Source organism: Vipera ursinii, assembly GCF_947247035.1.
Source record: "Vipera ursinii genome assembly, chromosome: 4".
Taxonomy (NCBI): domain Eukaryota; kingdom Metazoa; phylum Chordata; class Lepidosauria; order Squamata; family Viperidae; genus Vipera; species Vipera ursinii.
The window spans coordinates 11,978,568-12,002,821 of NC_139514.1; the positions used below are offsets into that span (position 1 = coordinate 11,978,568).

Genomic DNA, 24,254 nt, shown 5'->3' on the forward strand with positions numbered 1-24,254 from the left:
TACACTTTTTCAACAAGCGTTGGCAAACATCAGTTTGACCCGAAAGGCTCTTACGTCTTGTTTTTTTTTAAAAGAAGAAGGAGGAGGAGGAGGAGGAGGAGGAGGAGGAAGAGGAGGAGGAGGAAGAAGAAGAAGAAGAAGAAGAAGAAGAAGAAGAAGAAGAAGAAGAAGAAGAAGAAGAAGAAGAAGAAGAAGAAGAATTGGTATAGTTACTGCCTTCCTATTACTAAGCTTACTATTAATCCTGCTTTGACCAGGGTTGCTCTGGTTTGGGGTTTCAGGCTGGCTACTCCAGCTCGTTGACCCCAAAGTCCCAATGCAGCCAATGTGAGAGGCCTTAACTCTCCCTTTGCATACACACGCCAATGGGTTTTTCACGGGCAAAGGAAGGCCACCGCATAACCTCGTTTGTTTGCAAAACTCTGGGTTCAGTCAGCCATCTGTCAAAATCTACTTTCCCTTTTTATGCGTGCAAATGGTGTAGAGAAAGGAGAGGGAGTTTTGATGGAAGGTTAAAGCCACTGTCTCCAATTTTGGCTGATCAAGCACTGACCACCGGGTTGAACTCCTTCAAAACAAGTAGTCCTCAACTTACAACCCCGTTTGAGCCCAAAATTTCCATTGCTAAGCAAGACGGTTGTTCAATAAATCATGCCGTCGTTAAACGAAATCTGGCTTCCCCCATTTTACGAACCTTTTGGCCACAGTTGTTCAGTGAGTCATGCGGTTGATTCCCTTGGCTTGTTGGAAGTTGGCTGGGAAGGTTACAAATGGTGATCACATGATCCCAGGACAGTGCAACTGTCATAAATGCAGGCCAGTTGCCAAGCGCCCAAATGGGGATGCTGCAACCGTCGTAAGTGTGAAAACCAATCATGTCCCTTTTTTTCAGTGCCGTTGTAGGTTTGAATAGTCACTAAACAAGTGGTTGTAAGTCAAGGACTACCCATATACTGTTTTAATTTTCCTTATTCCTAACGCACCACAGGAAGGAAAGAGCTAGTCTCCATTGTCCTACATTCTTCTTGGTGGGAGAAGTCAATAATAATAATAACAACAACAACGATAAAGTTGGAAAGGACCTTGGAGGTCATCCAGTCCAACCCCCTGCTCAGACAGGAAACCCTATACCATTCCATTTCAGACAAATGGCTGTCAAGTCTCTTCTTAAAAACTTCCAGTGTTGGAGCAGTCACAGCTTCTGGAGGCAAGTTGTTCCACTGGTTAATTGTTCTAAGTGTCAAGAAATTTCTTCTTGGTTCTAGTTAGAATAACAGAGATAAAAGACTTGGAAGAGACCTTGGAGGTCATCTAGTGCAACCCCCTGCTCAAGCAGGAGACTCTATACCATTTCCGACAAATGGCTGTCCAGTCTCTTCTTAAAAACCTCCAGCGATGAAGTGCCCACAACCTCTGAAGGCAGGCTGTTCTGTTGCTTAATTATTCTCACTGTCAGGAAGTTTCTCCTTAATTCCAGGTTGCTTCTCTCCTTGATTAGTTTCCATCCATTGCTTCTTGTCCTGCCTTTGTGGCAACCCCTGAGATATTGGTATACTGCTATCATGTCACCCCTAGTCCTTCTCTTCATTAGACTAAGGTAAAGGTAAAAGTTCCCCCGCACACAGGTGCTAGTCGTTTCCAGCTCTAGGGGCCAGTGCTCATCTCCGTTTTAAAGCCGAAGAGCCAGCGCTTGTCCAAGGACATCTCCGTGGTCATGTGGCCGGCATGACTGGACGCCAAAGGCGCACGGAGCGCTGTTACCTTCCCACCGTAGTGGTCCCTATTTTTCTACTTGCATTTTTACGTGCTTTCGAACTGCTAGGTTGGCAGAAGCTGCGATGAGTAACAGGCACTCACTCTGTTACGCGGCACTCGGGATTCGACCCACCAAACTGCCGACCTTCTGATCGACAAGCTCAGCGTCCTAACCCACTGAGCCACTGCATCCCTTATAAACTTATAAACTGTCTTACATTTCATTAAAAAAAACCTGGGTGGGGTGGTGGTGGCGGTGTTTGACTTCGAATTGCAATTTCCTTTAAGAGCTCCCTCCAATCTAGAAAAAGGACAACACTAGCCTGTAGGAACAGAGATAGCTGCTTGGAATAAGACATCCAATTCAAAGTCTCCTGCAGTTTTGTCCAATGTTAGTCACCCAACAAATAAAAAACATTTTAGACCATTCAATCTATTCCCTATTAAGCCACAGGGATAATAGGTTGCTCCACGGGGTCTCCCTAATAATTACCTGAAGTAATCTGAACAACTATTTGAGCGTGGGAAATATTTTATTACATAAACATCTGGTATCATTTGGCAGGCACTATATGCTATTAATGCTCTTTGGGGCTCCCATTGTTTTTCATTACAGTGGAATAGTAAACATTATTAGCCAGGCTTTTGCATTATTAGACCTAACATACACTCAGTGTAAAAGCCAGCATGCCAGCAAGGCAAGCTGTATTACAGTACACTTTGGGTTTTCTTCTGTCATTCCTATAACAATGTTTCACTTAATTAGCACAAAAGGTTTCCATAGAATTGGTATCCTTCCCCCCCAAAAAAATTGGGAAAAATTGAATTGTATTGGTCCGTGTTCATTAAGACCAGGGGTCTTCAAACTTTTATGACTTGTGGACTTCAACTCCCAGAATTCCTCACCCTGGCTGAGGAATTCTGGGAGTTGAAATCCACAAGTCATAAAAGGGCTAAGTTTGAAGACCCCCTGATTAAGACTGACCTGTAGTTCTCGACTTACGTCTGGCCACTTAGTGACTGTTCAAAGTTCCAATGAACCTATCTTGGGGCTACTTATGACCTTATCCAAAGTTTCTATGGTCAGTCCTCTTCTGTGATCATATGACCATACTTTGGGCACTTTTGACAACGCAGCCACATTTATGACCCTTTGCGGTGTCCCAGGGTCATTTGACTACATTTTGTGACAGTTTTGCCAAAAAGCGGCACTTATTTCTGGCTATGAACAATGTATAAACAAAGATTTAGTAGCAACATTTGTATGGTAAAAGTTAAATGGCCAAAATAAAGACAAAAAAGTGAGGAAATAAATAAATACATACATACATATATACATAACTTACAGTCACTGTGGCTATAACATTTCAAACTATCTACTCGTACACCAAGTAGATTTTTTTTCTATTAAAAAAAATAATTCACCGGTGCAGTATTTCATTATGACAGTCCGGTAACTCAGGAAAGGAAAAATAATAATTGTTTAAAAAAAAGTTTCTGGCAAGTTTGAGGTTTTCCCCAAGATTTGAACAGCCACCACCACCCTACTGATATTTCAATGGTGTTTTAATGTGTTTTTTTTTAAAAAAAATTGTAAATTGCCGGAATCACCAGGAATCAGGTGGCATATACATTTAGAAATTAATAAATAAATAAGCAAACAACAAACAAACACTGCAGATTACAAGCTGAAAAATAGACAGAAATGAGACAAAAGCTTCGATGTATAAAAAGGCTGCTGGAGAAGTGGGTGGCTTCTGGAGCCCCTTGGAGAGCAATATAAAAGGCTACGAATAAAACTCTATTCTGTGCTTCCACGCACTGAGAACAATAAAAAAAGCAGCATCAAAAGCTGCCGATAAAAGCCACCGAAATTATATTTGAGAGAGCACAGAGAATGCCTTGGTGTTGTGTTCTTTCTTTCTGTTTCCTACGTTCTGGCATCCAGCGTCACGCAGGTAAAAACAGCACCATCCACAACTTGAGGCAGATCTGGATAAGTATGAGGAGATCCCCAAATTTTCCTAACTTAGAACAGAGTTCTGAAAATCCTCCGAGGCCCCAAAATAGCTCGGTGAGGACAGAGTTTGCTCACGGGCCTGTCATATTCTCTGTAGGAGAAAGAGAAAGCAAGAAAGGGAGAGAAAGAACTGGGAGGCAGCGAGCGCTGGGATACAGGCAGTCCTCAACGTACGACCATAATTGAGGCTGGCAATTACAGAGGCAAGTCGTGATTGCCATAAAGCGGGTCCTCATAAAGTGGGAAGCTGAGGGGGAGAAAAATCCCTCAGAAAGCCAGTTGCAAGTCTTTTCTGTACGACAGTACGACCAAGAAAACTACAAGGACGGGCTCTTGAAGCCACCACAACTTCAAAGAGATTTTTTAACTAAAGCGCCTTCAAGTCGGTGTTACCTCTTGGTAATCGCATGCCAACCTGATCCTTCAGGTCTTCCAAAGTTGCACCCTTGCCACTGTTGAGCCGCCTTGCTGCGATTCTTCCTTCTCTTTCCTTCTATCTTCCCCAGGATCACAGCCTTGTCCGGAGAGCTGGGCTTTCTCATAAAGTGTCCAAAGGAGGATAATTTGAGCCTAGCCCAAAGGTAGGCAACCTTATGACTCGTGGACTTCAACTCCCAGAATTCCTGAGCCAGCATGGCTCAGCTTGGAAACACCTCTCTTTCCCCTCAGCATGGCTGGCTCAGGAATTCTGGGAGTTGAAGTCCACGAGTCGTAAAAGAGCCAAGGTTGCCTACCCCCGGCCTAGTCACTTGTGCCTAAAGTGAGAATTCTGGGTTGATTTGTTTGATGATCTATTGGTCTGTTTTCCTGACTATCCACAGTTCTCTCAGGCGTCTTCTCCAACATCAAAATTTGTCCCAAAGGTGCTTTTTCAAGAGGCAACTGGACTTTCCTGCTGGTTTTTTGAAGACGTTTCGCTTCTCATCCAAGAAGCTTCATCAGCTCTGACTGGATGGCGGGGAATGGAAGGATTTATATTCCTTGCAGATAGCTGGTCATTTGCATTCTTTTAGAGACTTGCTGAGGCCACTTGGAGGTTTGTCTGTGTTCTCAGGGCAGTAGTGCAAATGGGCACGGAGCCTTCCTGGAACTGCTGAAAGGACTGCGTTGTAGACTGGAGAGAGATGATGTCGCATCCCACGCTCTCTGTTGAGAGAGGCTGTTCAATTTTGCCATCTGTGTCAAAAGGTAAACCTCCAAGGTCTCTTAAAAATGCAAATGACCAGCTATCTGCAAGGAATATAAATCCTTCCATTCCGTTCCCAGTCAGAAACTTCTTGGATGAGAAGCGAAACATCTTCAAAGGAAAACAAGAGAGTCCAGTTGCCTCTTGAAAAAGCACCTTTGGGACAACCATCACCTGGAGGACTGAGAATCTCCATAGACATCAATACTCTTCTATCCTACTTCTTCAAAATCCACAAAGGAGGCTTTACCCCTTACTGTTTTGTTGTTTTAATTAACAGAGGGCAACATTTCAAAATTGCACCCATTACTTTAAAGGGATGCAAATTATCATCTTTAAATGTTTCAATTGCTTGATCCCGCAGCATGCATAGATATCTTAGATCAGAGCTCTTATCGCTACCAGGAAACAGTGCTATAGCCATTTGTCTTCCTATTTACCCAAATGCTTTATGCTACTTTTTTATTATTATTATTATTATTATTAGCATGTTAAAATAGGACTCAAGATAAGAAGAGTAAAAGAATCAAGCAGGAGGCATTAATAGCAAAACTGGCCACATCTCAGTGATCAGGCAAACAATACAGACTGGAAGCCACCACGAAAGAAAATCAAGACAAGATTGAATGAATCTTCCAATACAGTTAAAACAAGAATATAGCCCAGTCTAATGTGTGAACCAGGCCTCATGGTCTATGCTAATCTAACCAGTTTACTGTTTTATTTGTATGTTACGTGTGAGAAAAGTAAACCTGCTTTTTCCCAGCTTGTCACCCACCAGGAAAATGTAAATCTGGAAACCGCTGTAGCAAGATATGTGAAAAGAACAGGACAAAATCACAAAGGAGTGCCAAACAGCACAAAAGGATCCCTTCAAAGAATGCTAGCTTTATCGGTTCTGAGTAAGATCTATGAATGTTGATATAAAAGAGATTGATCATGATCAATAATTGGTTATCCAGACTAATTTTCTGTGACTTACATGCAGGAGCTTTTTTGAGGGGTGAAGATGCAGGGTTTTTTTACCAGGGAGGAAATAGAATTACAACAGCAGCTGAACAGAATCCCTTGGGCTCCCCCTAGAGTTGAAAATGAGTACCTAGATTGGATCCTGCAACTTTATCCCGGGACACATAGTCTCCTTCCAAGTCCCCAGAAAGTTTTTTTCTGATATTTAAACACAATCAAGGCAGCTGCAGCATGCACTCATTAATTCTGGTCCCACTTTCTGTGACCACGGAGAACTTGACTAGCTTATCCAGAGTTTCTCTTTATCTACCTAAGCACAACTATCATGTCTGCCCTCAGCTCCTTTTCAAATTAAACATTCCAAAATTCTTCCAGCATCTCCTCATAGGCCACGTACCCCAAATCCCTGAATTGTTTTTTGTTACCTCTTCTGAACCTCTTCTGTCAGTGTACTTTGGGAAATGGGATGCCCAGAAATGCACATTAAGTACTTCAAGTACATATTTGTGGGGCTGCCACAAAGAAGAGGGGGGTCAACTTATTCTCCAAAGCACCAAAGGGCAGGACAAGAAACAATGGAAGGAAACTAATCAAGGAGAAAAGCAACCTGGAATTAAGGAGAAATTTCCTAACAGTGAGGACAGTTAAACCAACGGAACAGCTTGCCTTCAGAAATCATGAGTGGTCCATCACTGGAGGTTTTTAAAAAGAGGCTAGAGTAGACAGCCACTTGTCTGAGATGGTATAGGTTCTCCTGCTTGAGCAGGGGGCTGGACTAGAAGACCTCCAAAGTCCCTTCCAGCTCTATTCCATTCTAAGTATGGTTGTTGGTTTTTTGGGGGCACCCAAGAAATAAGGAAACCAATTTGATCCATGATGCATCTTTTAGAAATTTGGGCTAGTCCTTTCTAGGGAAGCAAGAAGCTTTTGAAGAGCAGTCAAAGACATTTACGAGGAGACTGCAATAGTCTAGTCTTATGACAAAGAACCACAGATGAGATGCACAAAGGATTTAAACAGAGAAAACATGTCTTGTCCTAGCAAAAGAGTAAAGGGGGCAATAACATAACACACATCCAAACAATATTTATTGTACTTACTTGTTTCATATTTTCAGCTAAGAATACAAAATAAACGCTACAAAAGCCCAGCTGGGTAACCACAAGGAAGAAGTCAACGACATATCTACAAAACATGATGAGAGGAAAAATAAGTTTTTCAGTTAGTTGTGCCTTGCAGTGCAGTAAAGCTATGATCATGAAAATACATCAAATGCCTCAGAAGAAGGGATGCACTGAAAAGATAATTCGATGAGACAACTGCTTATTAATTTGTTTTAATGGCATCTGCAGGTTTATATCTCCAGTGGATCAGTTAACACTCTTGTTTAGATGGCCTCGTTTCACCCTGAATTGGATTAACAGACTCGTGCAAGCTATTCTAACCAAATTGAAATGGTTTGTATTTTGAAGGCAGTATCTTAATTGGCATTTTGATTTTCTGCTGCTAATCACACTGGGCTGTTTTCAGAACATTTTTAACTTATTTATTCCTTTATGTAGAAGGTATGCAATTGCTTTTTTCTCAGATTTTGGATATGTCCTACTAACTAGATGAAAAAAAGAGGAATATGGAGGTATATAATGGTCTTTTTCAATTATATGCTTTTCAAGATACACAAGGACCTTTGGAATCTTGACAAGCAAATAACCAGGATTTGCTGAATGTTCAGTATAACCTGCTAAGTTATGATTAACCTTCTCTCAAAATTATTAACAGTGATCTTCTGAACATTTTTTTCCAGATAGGGATATACTGATAGTCCTCAACTTACAACTGTAATGGATCCTGCCCATCATGGTCATAAAATGTATCAGTCATCTGAACTTCAAATCCAGATCATTAATAGCCCTCAAGTAGGTCCATCTTAACTTTGAATAGTCCTGTGACTGGTTGTAAGGCAAGGATTATCTGTATCTCCTTTTCTTGGTAAACAGGTTATAAGCCGTCTTGAACTTAGACATTCAACAGGGTATCAAAACTAGAATTATTTGTTCACATCTTGCCTAAACCAGAATAGCACTTTCTTGCAACTGAGGATCACACTTAAAAAAAAAACCTTACTCAAGAGCTGTTGAATGGAGGATGGGATTGAGAGATGGCACCATAATTTCACTAGGGTGGACAGAGCCAAAATTCTGCAGGGTTGGAATGATTTAAGTATTCTTCATCCTTGGCAAAATTCTCGGGAGATGCAATGGGGCACTGAGACGCTGAACATGGCTTGCTGATTGCCCACTCTATGCTAAGCCACCATGCATGTAATCTACTTAATTTTGGCTCGCCGTGATATACAATTTTTGATTTTTGTGAACTATGAGTACAGAAGTGGTGAGAATCATGCTTTCTTGATCAACAAACTTAAACAACGAGCTGAAAAGCAAAGTTTTACAATTTAGGCAGGAAAAATCAAAGATATAAGTACAGATTAGGCGAGACCTGGCTTAAAAACAGTAACTGTGAGAGGGACCTTGGAGTCCTAGTGGACGATCACTTGACTATGAGCCAGCAATGAGCAGCCGCCGCCAAAAAAGCTAATACAACCATGGGTTGTATAAACAGAGGCATAGAATCAAGATCATGCAAAGTATTAGTACCACTTTATAAAACCCTAGTGAGGCCACACCTGGAATACTACAACTAATTTTGGTCACCATACTACAAAAAAGATGTTGAGATCTTGGAAAAAGTTCAGAGAAGAGCAACTAAGATGATCCAGGGCCTGGAGACTAAAACATAGGAAGAACAGCTGCAGGACTTGGGTTTGGCTAGTGTAAAGAAAAGAAGAAAAAGGGGTGACATGATAGCAGTATTCCAGTATTTGAGAGGCTGCCACAAAGAAGAGAGGGGTCACGTTATTCACCAAAGCACCAGAGGGCAGGACAAGAAACAATGGTTGGAAACTGACCAAAGAGAGAAGCAACTTGGAATTAAGGAAAAAGTTCCTAACAGTGAAGACAATTAACCAGTGGAACAGCTTGCCTTCAGAAATCGTGGGCACTCCATCACTGGAGGTTTTTAAGAATAGACTGGACATGGAGATAGTATAGGTTCTCCTGCTTGAGCGGGGGGCTGGACTAGAAGACCTCCAAGGTCCCTTCCCAGCTCTATTCTAAAGCCAAATAATGTCTGGTCTTCCCTTTCCCTCACGTTCCCAAAATACACTATTTGATGATTAAGGCAGATTAAATATATCCAGCTAGCAATGCTGCTAAGGGTCACATCATTTCTGCTGGTTCTGAATCAGTTTGAATCCATAACTTACTGATGATCCATAACTTACTGATACAGCAATAGGTCACACTTGGCTGAATAAACTACACAGTCGGAACATAGCAACAGTTTTCAGATGGCATTTTGTGTTTATACCATATGTCTAGCCCAGGGGTAGGCAAACCTTGGCTGTTTTATGACTCGTGGACTTCAACTCCCAGAATTCCTGAGTCAGCATGGCTCAGTATGGAAACCTCTCCATTTCTCCTCAGCATGGCTGGCTCAGGAATTCTGGGAGTTGAAGTCCACGAGTCATAAAAGAGCCAAGGTTGCCTACCCCTGGTCTAGCCTCAAGGGGTGCAGAGAGGTTATGTGGTAACAGAGAAAAGCTACAGAACAGGAATAGGGAAAGGAGAATATATATGATCTAAATTCCCTACATGAGACTGTCCACTTGTGTAAGAACTGCAGCCTTCGGGACTCCTAACAGGGCATAATAGATCATCCTGATCATGGCAATACAGTATAGCCGTGATTTTCCTTTTCAGACTGAGACCGGGGGGGGGGGGGGATTTTCTGGTCAGACCCACCCACTCTGCTCTGTTATTTTTTTAAAAAAATATATTTTATTAGTTTTCCATTTTTACAAACTATAAGTGCTTAGTAAACCACGTGCTGTCTGAGTCCATTTGCCTTACTTAATAATACACGTTAAATTCCTGATCTCTACCCCATTTTTCCGGCCATCGATAAACTACATCCCGTATTTGAAATCCAGCACCGATCAAATACAATTCTTACAACCGTTAATACGTGCAACATTAAACAGATACTTTCATTTTTTAATTTAATATTTAATTTTTAATATAATGTTTTTTCTAATATTATACCTAAAAAAAATCTGCGTTCTGTTATTGTGGAACCAGAAGGCTGCCCAATTCTCTGCGTGAAAAAAAAAACCGAGACCGTGCAAAAACAGTTCTTACCTTCCCCAAGATGATCGTTTCTGTAATAAGTGAAAGGGACACGTTTCCATGGCATGGCTAACGGTGTCGCTATACCCTAAGAAAGGTATTTTCAATCTGTCAAGAAAAAAAAAAGTAATTATTTCTCCTCCAACTGAAAAAAAAAGAAAAAAAGATTGAGTTGTTTGTCCGCTGCTGCAATTTTTCAGAGACTCTGAGCAGCTCACAGGATTAATATAAAAAGATTAAACACAAAAATGTAGTAAGAGGGAGAAGTCTGGCCACCCAGGAGTAACAATGTCGAGGGGGGCATCACTGGAAAAGTCTCTGAACAGAGCATTCCCCAGCAAGACCCCTCCCAGACCTTATTCAATGCAGAGCCGATAATCCCAGAAACAGGTTGCAGGCGGTCTTCAAGGGTTGCCCCTGGTTTACCGAGTTTCAGCAATCCAGATGCAACGTTAGAAGGTCTGAGCTACCTTCTTGATCCAAGGATGTCTGGTACTGGCACACAAGATGAAATTACACAAAGGGTCTCTTGGCTTTGGCTTCCAACTGCTGTTTTGCAGGAGCTTTTAAGTGCAGAAGAACCCTAGGTTGCAGGTCAGCTCTACAAGATGGTGGGTTTGTTATCATTATGAATGGTGGGGGGGGGGAACGAAGGGAGGCTCAGCCAATCTCAATGTATACATGGTTGTACTTTGACAATAAAGGTTCATTCACCTGGGGAAGAACTATGCCCTCCATAATAATTACTCCCTCTTTCAGGGAGATGGACAATTCAAAAATGTGTTTAGATGACAGACAGACAGACAGATCTCTCTCTCTCTCTCTCTGTCTGCCTATCTATCTATCTATCTATCTATCTATCTATCATCTGTCTGTCTGTCTGTCTGTCTATCTATCTATCTATCTATCTCACTTATCTATCTCTATCTATCTCGCTTATCCATCTCTCTATCTCTCTATCTCTCTACCTCCCTACCTATCTACCTACCTACCTATGGACTCAACTAGCTTCTGCATCCATAATTACCTGGTAGAATTCAGGCTAAGCCTGTTTCTCCCCATCCAAATCTCCATGCAATGGATGGAGTTATATAAACAGGTATCATTAGCATATTGATGACATGTCACCCCAGACTGTCAGATGACCTCTTCCATTAAGAGAAAGAGAGAGGTGGAAGCTGGATAAAGTTAAGCCATTATTAAAGTGTTCAAAAAAAAATATGCAAGTCTTTCTGAAAGTAGACACAGTTTGATAGAAAAAGAAAAAACAAAGTCCAGGAAAACATAAAGGGTATAATATTCATATTTACCAAGGCAATCAAACACGTGGTGATCAGGAAATCCATGCAAGCAAGTGAACAGACTGGAGGGAAGGGGACATACTTTTGAACTCCTTCTGCCAGCCTGCTTGGTTTCTGCATGAGCAAATCCCAGAGGGACAAATGTTTCCTCTCATGCAGCCAGCACAGAAATATGGCGGGCACCCTGACTCCATTAATCCCCATAGTACAGAGGAAAGCAAAACAATATAAAACAAAACAAACCCACAAATCTAACCTGCTAATAGCTTTTTATTTTCCCATAGTGAATGCAAAGAAAAGAGTCTATCCCTAAACCTTGATATCCTGCATAGAAATACAGGCTGATAATATTTGGCGGGCTGATTTCCAGGGCAGAAGTGACATTAACAAAAAGAGATAGCTACACACTAACCTGACCGATAGATAATGGCTGCATCGTACCAAAACGTGCATGCAGTGAATTGACACAATTCCAATGAAGAGAAGACTGATTGGTCCAAGCTGCAGGGAAGAAGGAACAAAGATAGTAACCAATTTACAAAGAGCAATACGCTTCCCCTTTTCTGCAGGGATGAGCAGAAAGCAGATCAGGGTCTCCTGAAAAATTTGCGGAGTTATCAGGAAGAGTATCCGACAATGCTTTCGTCATCTCTGCTAGGCTGCTAAAAACACATAATGGTCTGCCCTCAAGGAAGTAAATAAACTGGTATTCTGGCTTCATATAATAGCCTGGTTCACAGCATATAGAGAGATCCTGGCCGAATCTCCCACCCATTCATTACTCAAGTAGCCTCATGGGTTGTGCGAACCCAGCCATTTTGTGGCAGGCCTCAGCAGCCAACTCTCAACAGCTTATTCTCCTCCATAGCAAGGATCTGCCCAAGACTTACCAGAATGCCTGCATTTTTTATTGCAAGAGGGAGGCCCAGAAGACCTGTCCCTATGTTTCCTTTAAGGATGTGAGTGAGCGTTTGAACAAATCTGAAAATGTAAAGAAAAACACAAAATATCAGTGCAGGGGTATGTGTGTGAATTGTCTAGTCCAAGGGTAGGCAGCCTTGGCTCTTTTATGACTCGTGGACTTCAACTCCCAGAATTCCTAAGCCAGCATAGCTCAGCTTGGAAACCTCTCCCTTTCCTCTCAGCATAGCTGGCTCAGGAATTCTGGGAGTTGAAGTCCATGAGTCATAAAAGAGCCAAGGTTGCCTACCCCTGGTCTAGTCTTATAAAAGTCTGGAAAGGGCTGAGAGGTTATTGTAAATATGTGGGAATAGAGTACATACGTAATGCCCTCCTGATCAAGCTGATATTTCTTCTCTGCCGGCAGTAAATCTGATTCATTCTCATATTCATCGTCTGAACTTTGATCTTCTATTAAAGGCTTCATTACTTCCAGGTCTACTTTAAGAACACAACATTCAGAATTACTGAATACAGTACCTAAGAATATCTTCAGATCTCCATAGGTTTTCTTATTAGAACATTAATATAAGTCATCACTATAAAAAATCATTCTAACATTATAAAGTCCACGCACTTCCCTGGTTAATTCTGCTTTGAAGTGCTGTTTCCTAATCAAGTTTAATTCCTTTTGTATGAGTGCTGCGGAGTTGCCTCTTTATGCTCCCCTAAAAGTCAACGAAGCAGTTGATTTCGGTTCGTAGAGTAACAGATGAAGAGGGAAATTTCTAGCATTTGCAGGATTTACAACCCGAATCCAAGTGATTGAGATTGCCTAAATGTTAAAAGGTAGTTTAAGGAATAGTAAGATACCGTATTTTCCAGCGTATAAGACGACCCCCCAACTTTTGAGACGATTTTTATGGGTTTAAAAAGTCGTCTTATATGCCGGAAAATACGGTAATTCCTTATTGAGGAATAGAGTTTAGACTTGGGGAAGGGTTGTCTATGCTTTTGAATCAGCCTTGAGTCCAGAGAACTGTGGGAAGATATACTCCCCCAGTGTCCTTGGCAACATTTTCAGAAGTGTTTGTTTGCCATTGCCTGATTCCTAGGGTTGAGACAGACTGACTGGTTGAAGATCACCTAACTGGCTTTGTGCCTAAGGCAGAACTAGAACTCACAGTGTCCCCATTTCTAGCCTGGTGCCTTTAACCATTATACCAAACTAGCCGTAAGGAAAGGTTTAGCCAGAATTACTTGTCAAGATTTGCACATCTGGGTAGTACAGAGAGTCCTTGACTTACGACTGGTTGCTTAACAACTGTTCAAAGTTATGACGGACTTTCCCAGGGGTATTTATAACCTGGTTCTGGAGTTCTGATAGCCAAGCCCTTCTCCTGGTCGCATGACCACATTTTTAGGCACTGAGCAATCTATCCACATTTACAGACATTTATACAGATCACGTGCCGCATGATTACAATTTACAACATTTTGGCTGAAAACTAACATTTACTTCCAGTTTTCAGCAAAAACTTCCAAAGCGAACAATGGGTTCGTTTAACAGCTGTGGTGTTCACTTAACCACCACTGCAAAAAAGGCAGCAAAATTGGGTCATTCACGTGGGTGACCAGCTTCATGACTTAGGACCATAAGGGTCACAAATCAAGGACTATCTGTATTAATTATTTTACACCCAGTGTAATCAAAACAGATTCTCTGCAGTTTATAGAACAGCAACACAAAACAAAGCGGATGAATTGAAGCAGCCGCAACTAAAAAAATAGCACAATCAGTAATACCAAAAAAATCAACAATCACAATAATTAATCCTGGAGATGCCATCAGTCACCGGAACTCTCCAAATAAGCTCATTTTCCCATTTCCAGCAAGTTTATTCCATAACATAGCTGCTGCCATTCAAAAAGAAGCAGATAATTGATGAAAATGCAGAATTGCTTTATTTTTAAAACTTATTTTGCAGTTCAAAGGGCTGATAATTCTTTACAGAGATCCAAGTAGTGGGGAAGGGGTGGGAAATCAATTATATGAGACTGTCTCCACCTCTTTAGGCATCTTCACTTACGGTATAAGAAAGAGGGAGAAAAATCCATGGATTATATATGTGTATTTTTTTTAATCAAAGATTCCCTCCAAAACCAAATACAGAAGATAATTTATTAATGCAAGAGAAATACAAGCATTCCAAGCAATGCAATCACATCAGAAGCAGTTAAAAGCAGAACTTTTTTCCCCCAAACAAAAAAATTATATATATATATATATGCTTTTAATTTATACAGGTAGTCCTTGCTTAGTGACTACAATTGGGACCGGCAAATGCACCACTAAACATAGTCAAAAAGTGAGATATCACACGATGACGTTGGACTTAAGACCTCAAGTCTGCCGCGGTTATTAAGCAAGTCACCTGCAGTCATTAAGCAAGACATCGTGTGACTGCAACTTGTGATTTTACTGCCAGGTTCTCCGTTGACTTTGCTTGTTGGAAGGCAGCTGCAAAGTGCAAAAATGGTGATCATGTGAATGTGGGAAGCTGAGATCTTCATGAAACCCCACCAGGTGCAAAACGCCCCAAAGTTGATCATGTGACATGTTAAGTGCAAGGAATGATCACAACTTTCATCTTTCCGGCACTGTCATAATTTCAAATGGTTGCTAAACAGAGCAGCCATTAAGCAAGGGCTAGCAGTATTTTTAGGGGATTAAAAAACTCCAGAAACAGCAGCATCTAAGGGAGAAGGAGGGTCAAAGTAACAAAAGTAGCGTGTCCATATCTTGCAAGCCCCACCCCTTTCCTAGTATGTGCTTTGCCACATCACATACGTGTCCCAGTGCCAGAGTTTGCACTGTGGCAAGACAATACTCCATCATTCTATGGATCATCTGTACATGCAAATGTGGCATTTTAAAAATTAATTCATATTAGATGAATGGACAGGTAGTCCTTGACTTACAACGGTTCATTTAGTGACCGTTCGAAGTTACCACGGCACTGAAAAAAGTGACATACGACCGTTTTTCACACTTACGACCATTGCAGCATCCCCATGGTCACATGATTAAAAATCAAACACTTGGCAACTGACTCATGTTTCTGACAGTTGCAATGTCCTGGGGTCACGACATCCCACTCTGCTACATCCTGACAGGCAAAATCAACAGGGAATCCTGATTCACTTAACAACCATGTTAAGTGAACCAACTTCACAACTACACAACTACACTGATTCACTTAACAACTGTGACAAGAAAGGTTGTAAAATTGGGCAAAATTCACTTAACAACTGCCTCACTTAACAGCAGAAATTTTGGGCTCAATTGTGGTCGTAAGTTGAGGACTACCTGTATTCAGGGCTTCAGCATAAATAACCGTACCAGTGCAGAAGATATATATTATATTATATTAATTTAATTTCTATACCGCCCTTCTCCCGAAGGACTCAGGGCGGTGAACAGGGCAATACATAAAAACAAGATACAAAAATTAAAAATTATTAAAAAGTAATTAAACAGTGCCCATAATAAATTAATACAGATTAACAGTTAAAATCCATTTAGATGTCCCTCTAAATTAGTTTGACTAAAGAAAACATTTTCTTCCTCATGATTCTCCAATTCTGCAGTGCTCTTCCTAGGAAGATTCAGCCAGTGCTAGGAGCCAGTGACCTATTTATTTGTAGAGTTAAAAAAATACAAATATTTTCCCATATTCTTCACAATTTTTAAAGAATAGGAATCTACTGGTAGACCTGGTTAGAATGCTTTATGGCAGGATATCTGCTCAGAATCTGTTTCAGTAATTATCAACAATTCACCTCAAGGGCAATCTATAAGCAAAACAGTTCACTAAAATAAAATGACTGTTTGCAACATTTTTAGAATCTATTGGGGAGAGGTGTAGTATATACTTTTATATATATTAACTTCTTTGGAGATAATGCCCATTTAAAAAAGTAAAGTCTCCCTCAAGTGAGATTCAATTCTTAATAGCTTATGGACATTTCCATATAATTCTTTTTTTAAAAATCACTATTAGCTTTTGAATTTTGCTCAGAAATATTGAAAAGTGATGTATAAAATGTTCACATTTGGGCATCTATATCCCAGTTAGCATCTAGCTTTTTTGTAAAAAAAAAAAGCTTTTTGTTTTGCCTTGTTTCTCTTTTAATTCTTTATTTTTACTATTAGCTTTTAGTTCTTTTTCTTTCGCTCTGCAAAAAAATCATGATTAAAACTTATTTTTAAAAAGCTTGAGCTGTTGCCCAACTTCTTAACCTCACAAAGTAATGACTATAACCTCCAGGAACCTGGGGCTTTTATATAAGAACCTTATTTTGTATTTCTTTCAGATGTTTGATTGTTTAGAATTAAGAAAGAAAATCATCTCAAATGAAAAGATTGGTTCAGGCTACAAGAAGCTCCTAATTAGCAATGTGCAAAAGATTATGAAGTGGAAAAGTTTGGAATCCGAAACATCTCATTTTGAGAATGTAAACCACTTGAGTATGAGAGAGATTTCAAGAATGAAAACTCTAGGTTCAAAACACCGTTTTCCATCCAGAGTTTCACACTTGACTTACATCCACAATTGAGCCAAAAATTTCCGTTGTTAAAGAGAGACATTTGTTAAGTGAGTTTTGCCCCATTTGGCGACCTTTCCTGCCTCAGTTGTTAAGTGAATCGCTTTAGTTGCTAAGTTAGGAACACAGCTGCTAAAAGAACCTGGCTTCCCCCATGACTTTGCTTGTCAGAAGGTAGCAAAAGGGGATCACGTGACCTCGGGACACTGCAACCGTCGTATGAGCCAGTTGCCCAGTGTCTGAATTTTGATCATGTGACCCCGGGGATGCTGCAAAGGCCGTAACTGTGACAAACGGTCATAAGTCACTTTTCCCAGTGCTGTTGTAACTTTGAACGGTCGCTAAATAAACCGTTGCACGTTGAGGCCTACCTGTAGAAGCATGATATTTGGAATTCAAAACAGTTCGACGCCAGCTGTTTGTCTCAGTCCCACTCCTAGCCCTATACTCATTATTCTAGTCCAGGGGTCGGCAACCTCGGCTCTTTTATGACTCGTGGACTTCAACTCCCAGAATTCCTGAGCCAGCATAGCTGGCTCAGGAATTCTGGGAGTTGAAGTCCACGAGTCATAAAAGAGCCGAGGTTGCCGACCCCTGTTCTAGTCCTTTGCCCCTTATAAAGCTTAACATCCAGAGGCATCTATGGCAGGGGCAGATAAGGCAAGTTGGTGATTGTATCATCGCAACGGAAAGCCCATCCCTCTTATGTACCTTGAGTATTACATCAACCTACTTTAGGAAGTGGCATCTCGTCTCTTTTAAGCCCCCTATGGATGCTGGCGCCAACATCTCCTTCAGATCTCTATTCTCCTAGATTAATTCCCCCAAATTTAAATTAACATTAGCATACAGAAGTCGACCTGCCTGTTTTCCTTGCCCGCACACCATCCTTGGATGAGTTAATTTCATGGCTACCTATCTACACTTATCACATAAGCTGGGTTGAGTATTTCTCATCAGCACCTGTGAACGTGCTTGTAGCATCGCAATGGAAAGCCCATCCCTCTTATGTACCTTGAGTATTACATCAACCTACTTTAGGAAGTGGCATCTCGTCTCTTTTAAGCCCCCTATGGATGCTGGCACCAACATCTCCTTCAGATCTCTATTCTCCCAGATTAATTCCCCCAAATTTAAATTAACATTAGCATACGGAAGTCGACCTGCCTGTTTTCCTTGCCCGCACACCATCCTTGGATGAGTTAATTTCATGGCTACCTATCTACACTTATCACATAAGCTTGGGTTGAGTATTTCTCATCAGCACCTGTGAACGTCACGTGGACAGCTCCTCACCACAAGGAGAACTCAGAGCCTGCTTCTATGGTTACCAGCTCTGAATGCAAAAAGTCCTCACCCACTCTAGACAGGGGGCGGGGCTTGATGGAACATGGCAGACAAGGGGGTGGAGCTTGATGGAATCTTCAGGTTACTGGCCACAATCCTGAAAGGAGAGTTTTATTGGTTGGCAACTGAGCTGCTCTGCTCCAGAAGACCAAGCCTGTAAAATACAAAAAAACGGATACAGACTCAAGTGGTGGAGTACAGCAAGATAGAGTGGGGTGATTCATCCCATCCCTGGATTCATTCCACAAGCTAAGCCACAATGTGGAATTTCTGTGGGTTTGGCTAAAACCAGGATCTATGGAGAGTCTCAATCATCCAGGTCAGCAGTCTCTAACCTGTCTGGCTTTGTGGACCAGCAGTGGGGGGGGGGGAAGAGAGAGAGGATGGTTCCACGTGAGCGGCAGGCGAGTGTGCGTGTGCGCCGCTCCATTTGCACAAATGGTGGGCACGCTCACCCACCCGCTGTGTGCATCAGTCAAGCTGTGCATAAGTCGAGCTGCACTCACCCGCCACTTCGGCAGCCCAGTTCTGAATGGGCCACAGCCTGGGGGATGGAGACCCCTGACCCAGGTCATGATTGTCCCAAAGAAGTTTCTTGGATGAGAAGCGAAACATTTTCAAAGAAAAAAAAACTAAGAAACTCCCATTGCCTTTTGGAGGAAGCACCTTTGGGATGGCTTAAACCAGTGTTTTTCAACCTTCAGCATTTTAAGATGCGTGGACATCAACTCTCAGAATTTCCTGGAATTCTATCAAATCTTAAAACACCGGCTTAGACAATTGTGTGGGACTCGGAATATAAACCCATGATTTGTGGCTCAATGTATTGGGCAAAGGCTTCTAGTTGTGGTTTAATAAATCATATTTAAGCAAACTATTGCTTAACAATTTGGGAGAACATGTGACTACTCTGCTCAACACAATTATAAGCTGCTGAGATTCAGAAACTCAAAAACAGGGGTCCTCAAACTTGGCCCTTTTATGACTTGTGGACTTCAACTCCCAGAATTCCTCAGCCAGTGTGTCAGGCATGCTGGCTGAGGAATTCTGGGAGTTGAAGTCCACAAGTCATAAAAGGACCAAGTTTGAAGACCCCTGCTCAAAAGCATCCTTAGCTTACTTGTGTTATCTGGAAAGTTACCTGAACTTCTTTGAAAGATTAGGAAAGTCTCACAGCAGAGTTTGTGTGTGTGTGTGTGTGTGTGTCTGGGGCGTCTGAAAACTTAAATGTGACCAATTCCTTGTTGTTCTTGTGGCAATATGATAAGACAGTGCCATCCAACTTAAAACCTAAAAAAGGGATATGCAATCAAAAATACATAGCCTGGGTGTCAGAACAGAAAGCCACTCATGAGGGTAATAATTTAATTGTAAGTTTTGAAGACAGGCCAGTAGGAATAAAACCGTTCAGGGAATGCAGAACTGAAAACTGGTAATCTGTAAAACTGAGTCATTAAAAAGGAAAAAAAAACTTCCCATCTCCCCAGCTGCACAGCTGGATCAGAGATCTCCACAGAGGGTGTCAAAAAATTCAATAGCCAAAGCCATGTAATCCCTATTTTAATGCAGTGGATAAAACCAACCTCCGTAACCCTGTATGTAAATAATTGATTCAGGCCCGTCAATTGAACATATTTTAACTATTTGCAGACACAGTGGAATTGCACAAACCAATACAGTACTTCTATTTAGAAACATCACCAGGAGCTGTGCCTGTCTTCCAAGTGATCTTTATCTTAAATTACTAACTTATCAAAGCAATCTTTAATAAAAGGGTTCAAATTAGCTTAAACTGGTTCACTTTTTCAGCTGCTTTCATCTGACAGCTCTCTATTAGAAAGAGCATACAAAAATAGATGAGGAACTGCCTGCTTTCTGATGAACACTTTAGCTGTGGTGTAAATTATAATATCTGTGATATAAATCTATATCATTTATTATTATAAATGATAGAACACATTATTTTCCAGGTAGGAGTTGTAAAATGGATTTATATCCCACCTTTCAAATTTAACTTGAACTGTCTTGATTGTCTTTCTGTTGGGAAGTAGGAGAAGAATTCAGCTACGTCAGTCAAATGTCAACATGCACTCTGGTGGCATCATTAAGAAAAGTCCGTGATTACATATTTACTTTTTGATGTCTAGTGCAAATGTAGAAATCATGTCACTTGCCCCATAACACCAATCCAAGCTTTATTTGTCTTCCTCTCCCTGGACACTCGTGGGGGAGGAGATTTAAAGTAAAATAGATGCATTAATTGAGGATATAATACAGATAGCATCTATCTGACCTTAAAAAGGTAAAGGTTTCCCCGCACATGCGTGCTAGTCATTTCCAACTCTAGGGGCCAGTGCTCATCTCCGTTTCAAAGCCGAAGAGCCAGCGCTTGTCCGAGGACATCTCCGTGGTCATGTGGCCGGCATGACTAGACGCCAAAGGCGCACGGAACGCTGTTACCTTCCCAACGGAGTGCTCCCTATTTTTCTACTTGCATTTTTACATGCTTTCGAACTGCTAGGTTGGCAGAAGCTGGGACGAGTAACAGGCACTCACTCTGCTACGTGGCACTCGGGGTTTGACCCGCCAAACTGCCGACCTTCTGATCGACAAGCTCAGCATCCTAACCCACTGAGCCACCGCGTCCCCCTTATCTGACCTTGGCTGACCTCAAAAAGCTAAGAATGGAAACTAATCAAGGAGAGAAGCAATCTAGAACTAAGGAGAAACTTTTTGACAGTTAGAACAAGTAACCAGTGGAACAACCTGCCTCCAGAAGCTGTGAATGCTCTAACACTGGAAGTTTTTAAGAAGAGACTGGACAACCATTTGTCTGAAATGGTATAGGATTTCTTGTCTGAGCAGAGGGGTTGGACTAGATGACCTCCAAGGTCCCTTCCAACTTCTTCTTCTTCTTATTATTATTATTAGTATTATTAAACTTGGATGAGAAACTAAGGAGACACCCAGAATTTCAGACACAAAAGTTGAAAAAGCATCCTGAAAGAGTGCAAATGGAAACCACTTCCACACTAACATTAGGAAATGTGTTGTCATGAGCACAGTCATTAAACACTTTTGACATTGATGTCAAAAAGGCTACCTGGAAATACCAAGAAGTCACCAAGAATCAACCTAGACTTGGGGAAAAAATGATTTTTTAAACCCAGGAGATCTTTTAACATATTGTCTATTTAAGGTTTTTTTTTTACTTGAAAACAAACAAATCTCATTGTTCAAACCTGACAACATGATTTAAATGCTTGGCACTGTTCCCACTGTTAAAAATTCAAGCAGTCTCTAGAGACTCTGTAGGACAAGCCATGCTGAGACATTCAATGCCTATCTGCTTAACCATATACGATTATCTATATTGGATGAGATTCCTTCATCCTCTTTTTTTCGTGGTCTCGAAAAAGTTTACTTAAACTTCCAAGAGTCAAGAAAACTACTTCATGGAAGGCTTCCAGAACTGCTATAAAATTCATCCAATCGGTTAATCTTTGGTGGTTCGTGCTTTTCTAAAGTGTTTGCTTAGCAGTGTGAAACCAGTAATTATGCACAGTTACAATTTAATGCTCTCCCAACCCGCCCCCCCGTGACCTATTTAAACCATGCATAAAACACAAAGGACTCTATAAAATCGGGTCCCAACACCTGGGCCGTAGCCCACTACAGGGCATGACCAATTCAGAAGTGGGCTGCAAAAATGTTGGGTGAGAACATCTGCATGCATCCTCACTTGAGCAAGCAGTGAGCACTTGCGTGCAAAGCTCCATTCGTGCAAGCGGCCTGCCATTCACACAGAATATTTCCTCTTCCCCCCACCCTGGTCTACCAACCCCAAAAGGTTGGAAACCGTTGCTATAAAGCAAACTATGGTTTAACACAACAGGCCAACAGCACGGTAGGTTGTGAGCAAACATATTTCATGATTTTGCTGTTAGCAGTATGAAACATATGCTTCTGTTCATCTTGATTAGAGTCACGTGGTTCTTATATATAAAACTGAAAACTTACCTATCTATTTGTCTGTGATTGAATGCAGTCTCGACTCCCAGGATGGAGGCAGTGCATTCCAGAGAAGCAACAAACAACTCAGCTCAGATACTTTGTGTGGGAGAAAGAGGGTGAAGACAGCTCCTCCCTAATACTTTCCAGAGCATATGCTTTATCAGGGTGATAAAGTAAGGTAAAGGTAAAGGTTCCCCTGCACATGCGTGCTAGTCGTTTCCGACTCTAGGGGCCGGTGCTCATCTCCGTTTCAAAGCCGAAGAGCCAGCGCTTGTCTGAGGACGTCTCCGTGGTCATGTGGCTGGCATGACTAGACGCCAAAGGCGCACGGAATGCTGTTACCTTCCCACCATAGTGGTCCCTATTTTTCTACTTGCATTTTTACGTGCTTTCGAACTGCTAGGTTGGCAGAAGCTGGGACAAGTAACAGGTGTTCACTCTGTTATGCAGCACTCGGGATTCGACCCGCCAAACTGCCGACCTTCTGATCGACAAGCTCAGCGTCCTAACCCACTGAGCCACCACGTCAGGGCGATAGTCTGCTTTAATTAGGCAAGGATCTATCTGTAGGTGAGGGAACAATAAAGAATTCCACTTGGGGGAATCACTATGTGCCTTTCTTGGTTTTTGGAGTCTGATATTGTCTGAGTAATTTACTATGTAGATGAAAGGAGTCTCTACAGATTATAGTTAAAATAAACTCAAGCATTTTGTGCAAAAAAAAAACAAGGATAGCTTCAATCACACCGTTGTGATTGCCATCTTGAATTTTTAATCCTATCTTTTAGACACCCAGATAGATTTTCTTCAGATCCATTTTACTTCTATTTTTTTTCCTTTTCAAGCACCTATCTTTCCCCAAAGCAGGTATGCAATATGATCTTTCCGTAGCACAGAAATGTATTTCCTTTAGTAATTTTTTTTACAATACCTACTCAACCCCAAAAAATACACTTGTATTATTGAAAGATAAAGCATTTCAAAATGTAAAATCAATGCAAATACAGTTTTTAAATAATAGTTGCAAAACTCTATTGACCAAGTGTATTCATTAGATTTTACTCAATAAATTTTTAGGAACAACTTTTGATTTCAAACGGTGGGGAGTCAGGAAAGTAGAAAAGAAAATTGTATAAATTTTTACCAGGGGAAAACAAGTCAAACTCTCCGCACCATAGTGGTTTCAACCATTAAGATTCTTATTCTGCAAATAAGTAAAACCAATAGTTTTATTATATGTTTTCTGAGGGTGGGTGAGTAACCTCTTTTCTAGCTATATCTTCGAGAAACACACTAAAAATATTTTATCTGAGCTTAAAACCAAAATAGTCTCCTTCCATATAGGTCCACGTCCAAATTCAAAATTAAGTTTCAGGGTTTTTTTTTTAATGGATCAAGACAATTTTCACTATTCAATGAATGGCCCCAAGTTTTTCCAGAAATAAATTGGAAGTGATCTATCCACCATCAAAATTCCACAACTTCCCATTCTGGATTATTTTGTTCAAAAAAATAAAAAATCCTTAGACCGCCTCTGAAAAGACTGGCTTGCTATTTTTATTTCTTTCATAAAAGGGGACATATGTCTTCTTATGAAAGAGGTCTCCCATGTTGGTTCACTCCTACGGGATGGGAAAAAGCTGGGCTTAAGAAAAAACAAAGAGTTGCTGCTGGGTTTGGTGTGCGCAGCTGAGGAAATAATAATAACAATAATAACAATAACAATAACAACAACAAAACAACAACAACAACAACAACAACAACAACAACAACAACAACAATAATAATAATAATAATAATAATAATAATAATAATAATAATAAAGTTGGAAGGGACCTTGGAGGTCATCTAGTCCAACCCCCTGCTCAGGCAGGAAACCTTATACCATTTCAGGCAAATGGCTGTCC

At 41.0% G+C, this 24,254-nt stretch overlaps 1 protein-coding gene across 1 annotated transcript in view; it reads right to left on the reverse strand.

Annotated features, from left to right (window-relative positions):
• Nucleotides 1-24,254, reverse strand: part of SLC36A4 (solute carrier family 36 member 4) — a 58,683-nt gene that overhangs the window by 29,708 nt on the left and 4,721 nt on the right. Inside the window, exons 2-6 of the mRNA XM_083361925.1 lie at nt 12,762-12,876; nt 12,369-12,459; nt 11,891-11,979; nt 10,190-10,285; nt 7,031-7,115 (exon numbers count right to left, since the gene is read on the reverse strand). Of these exons, the coding sequence (XP_083218051.1) occupies nt 7,031-7,115; nt 10,190-10,285; nt 11,891-11,979; nt 12,369-12,459; nt 12,762-12,876 (476 nt within the window). The remainder of the gene's footprint in view (nt 1-7,030; nt 7,116-10,189; nt 10,286-11,890; nt 11,980-12,368; nt 12,460-12,761; nt 12,877-24,254) is intronic.